This window comes from Aotus nancymaae, unplaced genomic scaffold (genome assembly GCF_030222135.1).
Source record: "Aotus nancymaae isolate 86718 unplaced genomic scaffold, 86718_ANA_hifiasm-v0.15.2.pri h1tg000040l, whole genome shotgun sequence".
Classification (NCBI taxonomy): domain Eukaryota; kingdom Metazoa; phylum Chordata; class Mammalia; order Primates; family Aotidae; genus Aotus; species Aotus nancymaae.
Window position 1 is genome coordinate 97,193,148 of NW_026988454.1, and position 12,953 is coordinate 97,206,100.

The window sequence follows — 12,953 nt, forward strand, 5'->3', positions numbered from 1 at the left end:
TACTTCCCTTGCTGAATTTATGCTCCAGTGGGTAAAGAGAAGTAAAAGTAAGCAAATACATTTAAAAGGATGATTTCAGACAGTGACTGCAACAGTTTGAATATGATGCCTCCAAAACTCAGCTGTTGCCAACGTGATGTTATTAAGAGTTGGGGGCCTTTAAAAGTAATCATGCCATGAGGACTCCTCTCACGTGAATGGAATTACTGCCCTTATAAAAGAAGTTTCCAGCAGTGTTTGGCTAACATACCCTTCTGTTTTCCACTATGTGAGGATGCAGGGTTCCTCCTGTACTAGGGAATGCAGCAACAAGGCACCAGCTTGGAAGCAGACAGCAGCCATAACCAGACAACTGAATCTGCCATCAGTGCCTTGCTGTTGGACTTTCCAGCCTCCAGAACTGTGGGAAATACATTTTTATTCATTATCAATCACCCAGCTTCAGGCATTTCATTATAACATCACAAAGGGACTGAGACAGTGACACAAAAACAAAATAGGTTATAGGAATAGACTAAGTAGGTCAGCAAGGTGTGTGTGTATGTGTGTGTGAGACAGAGAGAGAGAGAGATAGATTACTTTAGATTGGATGGTCAGCAGGAAAGACCTTTCTAAGAAGGTGACATTTGAGCTGAGTACAGAATAAAAAAAGCGACAAAAGAGACAGCCATGAAAAGACCTGAGGAAGGGCATTCCAGAAGGGAAGAGAATGTTCAAATTCCCTGGGTAAACAACAGTCTGAACAAGTTCGAGAAACAGAAAGAAAGATAACATAATGAGCTGAATAGGGGGCTGGGTGAGGTGAAGGGATAAAAATATTCTAGAGGATGAAAATGATACACAGGGGTCAGATAAAGTGAGGCTTTGATCACACAGTAGTTCTACTACATGAATTTATTAAAAATAAAAGTTCAGCTTTGGCCACTGAGGGGAAGATAAAGTACAGGAGAATAAGAGTAAAAACAGGAAACTTAGAACACAGTTTGTCTTAATTATTGAGGCCAGAGATGACGGTAGCTTGGTTTACAGAAATGACATAATGACAGATTGCATGGGAGGGTAAGCACAGAATCAAAGGTCAGGCTTTGGTTCTTAGCTCAGGTAGCTGAAGATGATGAGTTATAAACGCTACCACATACGAAGCAGCACTGTTGAGAAGAGAAAGTGACCTTTGTTTTGTTCAAGTTGAGTATGAAGAATCTACAACATAGCTAAGAAAAGAGACCCATTGGGTAGGTTTAACTACAAGCCTACAGCTCAAGAGGTAAAAACTTGTGAATAGTTAAACTGGAGCCTTTTGAGACAAAAAAAATTAAGATTATCATGACTAAAACCAACTGGAATGAAGTCACGATTAAAATATTGAAGGTAAACTCATAAAAAGAGAAATTTAAAAATATGAGGAAGTAACCAAAAAAGCAGAAAAGACAGGTAACAGAATAATATAAATTCTAAATCCCAGCACTTTGGGAGGCCAAGGTAAGTGGATCAACTGAGGTCAGGAGTTCGAGACCAGCCTGGCCAACATGGCGAAACCCTATCTCTACTGAATATACAAAAATTAGCCAGGTGTGGTGGTGCATGCCTGTAGTCCCAGCTACTCAAGAGGCTGAGGTAGGAGAATCGCTTGAACCTGGGAAACAGAGGTTGCAATGAGCTGAGATCACACCACTGCACTCCAGCATGGGCTACAGAGCTAGACTACATCTAAAAAAAAAAAAAAAAAGACTCTACTGCTGAGATTAATCCAGAGGAGACAGACCATTCCTTTAACTAGGTAAAAATCCAAAGAGTTTTCAAAATACAGTGTAATAGGTTAGTGCAAAAGTAAATGCTTTTTTTTGCCCATTAAAAACTGCAATTACGTTTGCATTAATCTAATAGTAAATCTCGTTTTGTTTTTGTTTTTTTGCCCTGATGCACTTGGCTGATACATTTGCATGTGTGATAACATAAAACCAAGAATACATCCATATTTAAAGTAGGGATCATAGATTCCCTGTGTTATGGCTGTGATTCCATCTCTTAGTATCCTGTTCTATTCAAGAAAGTATACTGAAATGAAATTAAGTAAGAACAACATTATTACTGAAAATTTCTTGAGTTCACTTTAAAAAACAAAAACAAAAAACACAAACAAAAAACTAAGCAATCTCTAAAGAGCACCCTAGGTACTTTTTTGGTAAGAGGTGAATAGGCAAAATCACTCCTAATCAAGCAAGACAAAGAAGTACAATATCATGGTTTAGACCTTTTATCCAGAATGTCTATCTAAGCAGCATTATCAACGGACCATTGGCAACTGAAAACTAACAAGGATTCAGAAAGGCAGAATATTATAATACAGGATGTCATCTAGCAGGTTTCAGAGACTAAGGCATAAGAAGAACATAATCTAGAGGAAAATCTGAGCCACTGGAAAACTGGGAGACAAAAGACAGACATATGAAGGAAAATGATATAATGGTCAGTAGTGGGATCTGCAGCAGGCCAGGTGGCCTGACCTGAGAGTGGTGTTCAGAGGACTTCTGACAGCAGCGCCGGACTGTCCCTGCTCTCCCACTGCAATCTGCCAGACCGAAAGGAATGTGAGAACAGATAAGTGAAACTAGTATCTCCTAATAGTCACTAGGTTAGGTGAAAAAAGTCTTTAAAAACACCTTAAAAAAATACTTCTTTTAGCTCTGACTCATTTTGATAACTGCGTAAGAACATTGTTCCAGGACACTGTCTTTCACACTAATCTTGTTGTTTTGCCATGATATAAGAAAGTTTGACCTGTGGAGTCCCAGAATAGCTCAGATGGGGAATTTTTTGTACAATCCTCTCAGTATCTCTGAGCTAACTTTAGGATCAAGGACTCCGGCAAGAGGTAACAGAGTAATTCTGCTTGAGGTATACTAGATGGGATGAGGCTAAGTGGAAAGGATAAGCCATCCAGTATTTAGTGCTTTGGGGCATGAGCTCAGTATTGCTTACAGTCCTTTTTAAAAATGAAAGGTAAAAATAGTTAGTGATCCTAATACCATTAAATATGATTATTTCCCCAGTGACGGCCTGGCAGAACAGCCAATGTTATAAAAACATCATAACTCAGTGTGACAAAATCATCATCATATTCAGACAGCAGCTGCTTCTTAAGTGAGGAATAAGGTAAGAAGTGATCCCTCAAGTCTGGTAGGCCTGGCTGATACACTTAAGGGCCACCATGTGAAGGAAGCCTGCGCACATCACAAGTTTAGTCCCTTGCAAGACTGCAGGCAGTAGTCACAGCAGGTCCTGTCCTGGGGAAAGATTACCGACACAGACCCCTTCAATAAAAGAAAATTCTCATAGTCCTTCAAGATTCCTTGTTATAGGCTCACTGTATCTCAGCCCCTACACCCAAATCTTTATGTTAAAGTCCTCGTACCCAGTAGTTCAGATGTGATTGTCTTTGAACATAGGGCTGTTAAAAAGGAAATTAAGTTAAAAAGAAGAATCAGAGTGGGCCCTGATCTAATCTGTCTGGTGTTCTTTAAGAAGAGAAGATTAGAACATACAGAGAGACACAAGGGATGCAAGTGTGTAGAGAAAAAGACCATGTGAAGACACAGAGAGAAGGCAGCCACCTACAAGCCAAAGAGAGAGGCCCCATGAAAAACCAAACCCGCCAAGACCTTGATCTTGGACATCTAGCCTCCAGAACTGTCAGAAAATGTTTGTTGTTTAAGTCACTCAGTTTGTGGTATTTTTTATGGTAGTACTAGTAAACAAAACATTCTTCAATAAAAACTTTTTAAAACAAAAGAACATTTGATAATAAATGGAATCACAATATAAAATCATCTGTAACTTTTGCTAATGCAAATCTCAATATTTTCTTGACTCTGAAGAAAATAATAGGAGCTTCTGAAAGGATAAAACTATCAGTCTCAAGTTTTGCTGTATTCTTTAAAAACTCAACCAAAATAATTTATTTACTCCACATGGCACTTACCAGCTGATAGATTGCACTTTATACATTCTTAAAACTACTTTGCCTGTCTTCCTCCTCCCACATGGATGTGGTGCCTACTCTGGACTCTTCTATGGAGCTTGCTAATTTCCCTCAGTTACCAGCTATCTTCTAGATTCGTTCATGGTAGGATTTAACCATGTTGGTTCGTGAACAAAGATCTGTCGCTTCAAGTTTCCCTCGCTTAAGAAAGTTATTTGCCATTAAATTTCTTATTTTCATGTTTATACTAAGGGTGGGGTTTAAGTACTATCTAGAAAGTGATGCTAGTTACGTTAGGCTCTCTCTAGCACAGAGAAACAAGGATTGTTTTCCTTGTTTTTTTTGTTTTGTTTTGTTTTTTTTTTTTTTTGCCCTGATGTACTCGCATTAAGGCAAAATCCTATTTGAATTGGAAATTCTATAGAAATCCTATGGAATAGGAAAATTCTATTTTCTAAAATATTTTTGAAAATAGAATACATGGTGGAAAATGCATATCGTAAAGACAGGAAGGTTTTTCTAACGGACAGGTCATTCTTAAACTACTGCTATGCTTTTGACTGCATAGTTTAATTACTGAGTGTTTCTGTAACTCACTTACTTCTGCAAATTCTATCTTAAGTCCTAACTCTTTCATGACTTCTTTACTTGTGCTGTTGTTCAGACCTTTTTTTGAAATTCATAGAAGTAGAACACACTATAGCCCCATTCATGTTATTTTTTCCTTCAATGATACTGTAAGGGGCTTGAAAACAAGACCCATGTTTTTCTTCTATGTTGGTAATTAAAATAGGAGCAATAATGGCATTATGTAGTACCCACTATGTGGTAAGTAATTAATAAATATTATGTATGGACTGTTATATATTTCTGAGCCTTGAAAAATAGGTAACAGCTAATCTTCATTTTTAACAGATTTTAACCATATCTCTGAAAAATAGATAACAGCTAATCTTCATTGTTAACAGATTTTATATTTCCGAATTCACCTATTTGTTAAAATTTATTTGAAATCTGTAATCTTGAAACTAAAATGCACAGCACCATCATGGCCAACTGTGGACATGCACAAAGTGGTAAAAATGTTGAGTTGGCCAATGTGCATGTTTCTAACTGAGGTCTAACATGGTGATGCTCTGTCTTTTTATGTTTTAGCCTTTACACCATAAAGAAATGTCCATTTCATGACCTTTTTACTGCTGCATGTTTCATACTTTGGGGGCTTTTTGGATTGTTGATTTCACTGCTTAAAATGAGCCAAGAATGGTGTCAAAGTACTATCTATTGATCTTAAGCACAACAAAGTTATGCTGTGCCTTACACAGAAAATAAGTACGTCAGATAAACTTTGTGTAGGCATGAGATACAGTGCTATCAGTTGTGAGTCCAATGTTAGTGCATCAACAACATACATTAAATAAGGTGTATTTCAACTGAAACGCACATAAAACAAAGTCATTTTGATTGGCTGATGAAAATCAAAGTCATTTTGATTGGTTGATAAAATATTGCGACCAGATTCTCAAATGAATCTAATCCTGCATTTCTCTTTGAAGCAATGGTTCGATATTTGTTAATTCAGTGTTTGCTATAATGTTACAGACTATAGCTATCACAAATAGTGAATTGACTATTATCTCTTCTTTATTTCTTTTTTTACAGAAACTAAGAAATAAGGTAGACAAAGGTTAAGTAACATGCCTGAAGATACCAAGATAGTTGGACAGGCTGGAATTTGAATTTAAGTATGTCTGATTAAATTTTTTCAAGTCTTAAAGTTTCTGGCATAAGCAGTGCAAACTCAATCCTCTGTTGATAGAATAAGACTTAGAATGAATTATTCCGGTGGTCAAAAAAAGTAAATGAGCAAGTTTTCTTTCTGTCTCATTCTCTGAATTAGATATTCAGAGCAGTTTTCTAATATTTTGTGAAACAATGTAGGTTCCTCAGATATTATTATATTACCTTTATTTATTCATTAATTGTATCAACAAATATTTGAGTGTCTACATGCTTCAAGTACAAGGCAAAATCCTAGGGACAAAATAATCTCTCAACAAGCTTAAAATACATTGCTGAAGGCAGGCCTGGAACAAATAATTATGATGTAGTGTGTGAAAGGGTGTTTGCAAGATTTCAAAAGCTCATAGAAATAGAAAAAAATCTAATCTGCCTGGGATTTGGTGATAAGACTTTTGAGAACAACAATATCAACAAAAGATCTTTAAGCTGGATCTTAAAGAAACATACGTAAGAATGGAAAAGGGAAAGCCATGCCACATAGCTTTAATTAATAGTCTTGGAGTTATGACAGCGAAGGTTTGGAAAAGAATATGCTTGAAGGGAAACGTTTTTGAAATATGTTCTACTAGTTTTCCAAAATAAAATTGTTACTATGCCTTATCATTTCAAAACATAAAAGAACATTTTTATTGTATGAGGTTTTACAATTTTTAACATCTCACAAATCAGGATGAAAATGAAAATGAAAGGTAGCTTAGTATTGTGTCACAGGTATAGACACAGCAGCTTTTCTTAAAGAGCGTAAGATGAAGGTGCATATTATAGTTAATATTGTCTAAACCACGATAAAATATAGTTTTATAGTTGTATCCGAAGATGGGTACTTTCAGGAAAGAATAGGATCTTAGAAGGAGCTTCACCTTATGACCCAGCAGCTGACCAGGCAAAGCCTCTGCAGCCACCTCTGTAGAGTACAGCTGGCATATGTGGCATTCATTTCTCCTCTTAGAGATCTGGTGAGCGGCTAGTTGAAACTAGTGATAATGTCGTAAATTATTTCTTTGTTTCTTTTCTTTTTACTGTTCTTTCAGTTTTGGCATCAAAAATGAACAATGGGTATCATAAATATGCTTTGATATGGACTTAATCATAATATGCAACGGTTGCCAAAGAGTTATGGCTACAGTAATGAATGAAGAGAAATGTCTTTGCTGGTACTTAGCCTGTGTTCCTTATTGAAGTAATTGTGCCCATTTTAATGGAATTGGCATTGATTTAGTAATGTGATACGTTTGGGATTCAGCCATGCATTTTTCTGTGACATTAGTAGCAATGATACATTTATACTTTGATAAGTTCTAATTATCTTCACTGGATAATCAGGACTGAATAAGGAAAAGCTGTATACTTTTTTGGTTTAAGAAAAATGTACGGGTTATAGATGTTGCATCTTCTTTTCTCCATTGTCAATGGGAGCAAATTATTGCTCTTAGTAAAAGAGGACATTAACTCCAGCAACTTAAAATTCAGGTGGCTAATGTGATTTTCCTTTTTATTTTATTTTATTTTTATTTTTTGAGATGGAGTCTTACTCTGTTGCCCAGGCTAGAGTGCAGTGGCACAATCTCGGCTCACTGCAATCTTGACCTCCCAGGTTCAAGCGATTCTCCTGCCTCAGCCTCCAGAGTAGCTGGGATTACAGGCACCCACCACCATGCCTGGCTAATTTTTGTATTTTTAGTAGAGATGGGGTTTCACCATCTTGGCCAGGCTGGTCTCGAACTACTGACCTCACAATCCACCCACCTTGGCCTCCCAAAGTGCTGGGATTACAGGCATGAGCCACGGCATCCAGCAGCCTCATCTGATTTTAATGTTGTCCCTCAGTAAGGTGAATAATCTGGGAAAAGATTAACTTTACAATTTTATAAATTTCTTAAGGTGATTACAGTATTCTCATTTTGTCAAGCTACATATTGAAGTAATCAAAGAAGAAAACGTTACTAACATTAAAAAATAGATTTGTTGTGATTTGATTTAAGGGATGACAACAATAATAACATATAATTTAAAATTTTAAGGGTAAACGTACATTTCTATGGATTTGTTAATTAAAATACTTAGATAAATCTCTCACATCCTGAATTACTACTATTGAACAGAGATAGACAGTATACAGAATAAATGCTCTTATATACAAATACAAGAACAAAGTGTCTTCGTGTTATTTAGAAACTCTGCTGAATTAAACTTTTCATGAACCAGTTTCCTCTATAGGCCAAAAAATAAGTTACCTTTTAGAATAATAATAATAATTAAAAACAGGAGTCTTTTAATCAAAAGACCTCATGTGTTTGGAAGAATTATGCCAATTCTTATGATCCTAAGTCATAATATTTATTTATTTATTTATTCATTCGTTCATTCATTTATTTGAGATGGTGTCTTGCTTTGTCACCCAGGCTGGAGTGCAGTGGTGTGAACTCGGCTCACTGAGATCTCTGCCTCCCAGGTTAAAGAGATCCTCCCACCTCAGACTCCTGAGTAGCTGGGATTATAGGCATGCACTACCATGCCCTGCTATTTTACTTTTTTGTTTGTTTTTAGTAGTGACATGGTTTCGCCATGTTGGCCAGGCTGTTCTCGAACTTCTCACCTCAAGAGATCAGCCTGCCTCGGCCTCCCAAAGTGCTGGGATTACAGGCGTGAGCCACTGCGCCCGGCCTAATTAATAGTATTATCAGTCATATTAAAGGCCTTCGAAAGTTTTCAAGGTCTTCACAGCTTAATTTATTTGATTTCCAATAGAAAAAACTATATGCACATGCATGTATTTGTATGTGCTTGTGTGTGTTTATTGGAATACATTCCAATGATTTGCTAACTAGATGTCCAATCTTTTCCTATGATCTTGCTCCTATGAGTTATTCTGCCTATAATAGCTATTCTATATCTCTTTCATCAAAATATCGTTTTTAATTGAATTCAGTATAATTAGCCATTTTTAATAAAATACTTTGCACATAGCTACATTTAAAAGAATATATTTCCTTTAATTTTACTTTTCTTTTACCTTTGCTCAACATTTTCTAGTGAAAAAAGGATGAAAAAGTTCAAGAGTGCCTATGTGATTATTACTTTTGTTGTTAATAAATTCAATAAACATTTGTTGAACATCTTTTATAGACAAGATTCTATGTGAATTCTTACTTGTAGAAGGTGGGCTGGCACTTGGCTAGGGTCCAAAGATGGATCAGAAGCATGTCTTCTTTTTCAAAGATTTGCTAATTAGTGCTGATAATACAAGATATGATGAGATGCAGAAGAAACAATGCTGTTGGAGTTCACAGGCCCACAGGACCAGAGAACTTGAACAGCAGATTGAGGTAGACCAAGCCAGTCTGAAAGCACAGAGGAAGCAAAGACCCAGAGCTGAGAATATACAGTGCTTTCAGGAATCAGGAAGTGGTTCATTTACCTCAAGGTTCTGGTTTGTGAGGAGAAAGAGTAATCCATGAATGAGGCTGGAAAGGTAGGTGACCTACATATGCGGAGTGTACCAGGAGCCAGCAGAATGACTTCAAGTTGAAGCTTGAAGAATGACTTCATTTGAAGCTCCACTAAAGGTTTTTAAGTAGACAGTGATATAATCAGAGCTGTTCTATGATAAATCATAGTACCATGGTATGCAACATTGGCAGTGATGTAGGTAAACAGGTGAGAGAGGATCAAAGGGAAGAGGCCACAGAAATCATGTAGGCTGAGGTAATTAGAGGCTGACTTGGATAACAGAAGTGGGAAGAATGGATGAAAGAGGCATTAAGTAGGCTGACCCAAGAGAAAAGGGAAAAGTCAAGATGACATTTCAATTATAGCCTAGGAACTACTAATTCTATAAAGAAAAGTGGAAAAATGCAAGAATTCTTGGAATTAAGATTAGTTTAGTTTATGCCACATTAATCCTGAGTTTCTAGCCAATTAGAAATGTCCAGAGCCTTTGGACATGGCAAAAACTAAAGTAATGTGAGGTTCAAAGGATATTGATGAAGATTATAAACCAGAGTTTATAATCAAGTAAAGAAGACAGTAAATATTTGCAAACTCTTTGCATAAAATTGTGGAAAGTAGAATATAAGAGATTAAAATTTCTCTGAAATTTCAGAGAAGAGAAAACTCATTTTCAGATGGAGGTAGGGGTTGTTCATCTGGAGTTCAGAAAGACTTATCAGAATTGAGCTAGAATTGTGACAGGCAGATGTGGAAGAGGAAGGAATTTCAGATGAGGAGGGCACTCCAGATGCCTAAAAAGACATCAATAAAGTTAATGATGTAGAAAAATGCAGCTGTCATTTGTGAGGCAAAGATGAGAACACCAATGTGCTTAGGACTTTGTGTATGCTTCCTTTGATGAAGTAGGATGGGAAGAGAGAAACCTATTTCTGACTACACTAAAATGAAACAAGATAATTAGCCAAATTGCTCTATTTAAGTCAAACCAGCTAATGTCCATGACTAAGCAACTGGTTAATAGAATTGTTCATTGAATTCATGCACACAAACAAGTAGCTCAGTCAAAATATCTTCTAAATATAGCCTGGTCATCTTAATTCCTTGAACTTCCACACATAAGAATTTTAAAGCCCTACACTTTTGAGAGTTAGAGATTATTTCATGGAGTATTTTGCCAACTGTGAACAGAGTTTATGAGAAGTTTTTTGAAATTACAACTTGTATTTTGTGTCAAAGTATTTAAATGCTAGATTGAATGTAAATATTAATAGAAGCAATTTCAGAACTATAGGAGAAAGTACTTGGTTACTTGATTAACATTTAAAACTTAGGGGAAAAAACCTGTTTCATCTTTTCCAAGAGAAAAAGCATCTTTTCAATGCTCAAATGATAATAATCTTTCATCCACTCCAGGCAATATACTTTTACAATTACAATTTTAAAAATGGACAATGATGATACAGTACAGAATGCAGCACGAATAATTCTCATAGCAGTTCCTTTTAGCAGTATATGCACATGATTTTAGCAATATATGTACCTCTATGCAAATCAGGGTATCAGTATTACTTATGAATGATTCCATGATTCCAAAAAGCCTTCTTTGCCTCTTTCCCTCAATAGCTAACTAAAACAAAACAAAAACAACCCTGTATTTTCCAAGCGAAATACAAATAAAATCACAAATTTAGAGTAGGCTGAAGGAACACAATACCTAATCTGGGAGTTTTGCCAAACTTTTATTTTAATGAACTTTATGCAGAGACACAGTAAGAACATTATGCTGAAAATGCAAAAATCAACTCAGCATTCTTGGCAGGAGTACCTTTTAGTCTACAGCATAAAAAGAGTTAACCTGAAATGCAAACTGTAGTTGCATTAAATATGCTTTGTTTGCCATTCGATAAGCTTTGTTTTAATGGCAAAGGCAATATGGAAATTGGGTGAGTACTTAAATTTTATTATGGAAATAAATGACGTTGCTCTAAAAGTCTTCGAAGACAAGAAAAATATGCTGTGAGAAGTTATTAAATTTCCTATTTTCTTAGCCAGAGCAATTCTCTATTTGCCTTATATTTTCAGGGAATGGTTCAATAAAATTAAGTATGTTTTTCCCCCTACTAATAGCAAAATCCTAAACAAACTTTTAACTATGTCTTTTTTGCATGTTATAGTTAATGTGCTTTCATTATGTTTAATGCACTTTTAATAGTCTTCCATGGCAAGATGGTATATTAAATGTGGGAATAAAATATCCATGATACCACCTTGAATTTGCTATAGTGCTTTTTATCTGGGGGCTCAAAGCACTTCACGCATGTTCTCATTCAGTATCTGCTTGAGGTATAATATATGCATTTTATGGGCGAGGACACTGAGGTGAAGAATGACTAAGGGAACTGAGGTCATTTCCAGAGCTCACACTAAGCACAACCTGGATGAGCTTTCTCTCCCTCCAGCCCAGGCCACCTCCAAGATGGCTGCACTGGCTTCTTGGGACCAAAAATTGATGGTCTCTCCACTACCTTTTTCCTTCATGAACTTGTCTCCCTTACCTGGACACCATCAGATGCAGGGATGTAACTTGCCCTTTTAAATGTGTCTGTCACATTTCTCAGGATCTCCACAGACATCAGAAGATCGCCTGCATAGAAATTTTTTCTCTGAGTTAAATCCAACAGTGTCTTGGTCACCTGGGACATTCCATCACCTGCCAGCATTCGCTGCCCCTTAGCAAGGTGCTCTTTGATCTGTGATGGTCAAAAGAACAGAGCAAACATCAGAATCTTCATTACTATTTCTCGGCATATCTTTATCAAACAATTTTATTTAAACTTGATAAGTCAACTTAAAATAGCCTTGCAATGCCTGGGAGGATTTGAAAACTGTAAATTGTGTGTATCCCATACTCAGATGGATAAACATCCAGCATGCAAGTATTAATGAGTGTATACATTTTGGCAGACTTAACAAACTTGCCATTTCTAGTTAGAACACACAATTCCACACATTTGGAAAAATGTGTATTAATTTAGGTTCCTAATTGGAGTAAAAATCAAAAATACTTTAGTATGTGGTAAACATGAGACACTGTTTAGTAAGGTGTGATCAGATATGGGAGATTATAAACACTTCAAAAATAGCCATGTTTACTAACAAGCTGAGCTTATTAACTTTTGCCTTACCTCTTAAAATGAACACATCTTTATAGAGCAGCAAAGAAATTATTAACAGCACAATCTTAAGAAAATTTCTTTAAACTTTGGAGGTTTACTATGACATGATTGAAAAATAGATTACTTTAGCTTTATTTTAAAAAAATCAGCAAAAACAACAATTAAAAACTCTCTGCTTCAGCAACAGGATGAACCGTTAAAATGCAAAGCTTAAATTAGTTTGATAGCCAGAGAAATGTGCTGCCAATTCTTATATTTGCTTGTCGTACAGTTCAAGGGAGGAAAAACATCCTACAGTGTGAAAGAATAGTAAAGTAAGGGAGGGTAAAGAAATGGCAAGAATCCTTTATACTTTTATTTGTTTACTAAAAGTTTAATCTGTATCTTCTCCTTGCTAAATTTGTTATAAAAATTAACTAAAAATTATGAAACAATCAATAATTAACACACCAGAGAAATAGTGAAATAGAAAGGTTAAAGTACATTAATTGTAATTATCAATTTCCCATCAAGAAATGTGCCAACAAATATTTTAAAGTATGGCA

At 35.9% G+C, this 12,953-nt stretch overlaps 1 protein-coding gene across 1 annotated transcript in view; it reads right to left on the minus strand.

Annotated features, from left to right (window-relative positions):
- ADGRB3 (adhesion G protein-coupled receptor B3) overlaps positions 1–12,953 on the minus strand; it is a 751,340-nt gene that overhangs the window by 383,434 nt on the left and 354,953 nt on the right. Inside the window, exon 10 of the mRNA XM_064360929.1 lies at positions 11,788–11,982. Coding sequence (XP_064216999.1) covers positions 11,788–11,982 — 195 coding nt within the window. The remainder of the gene's footprint in view (positions 1–11,787; positions 11,983–12,953) is intronic.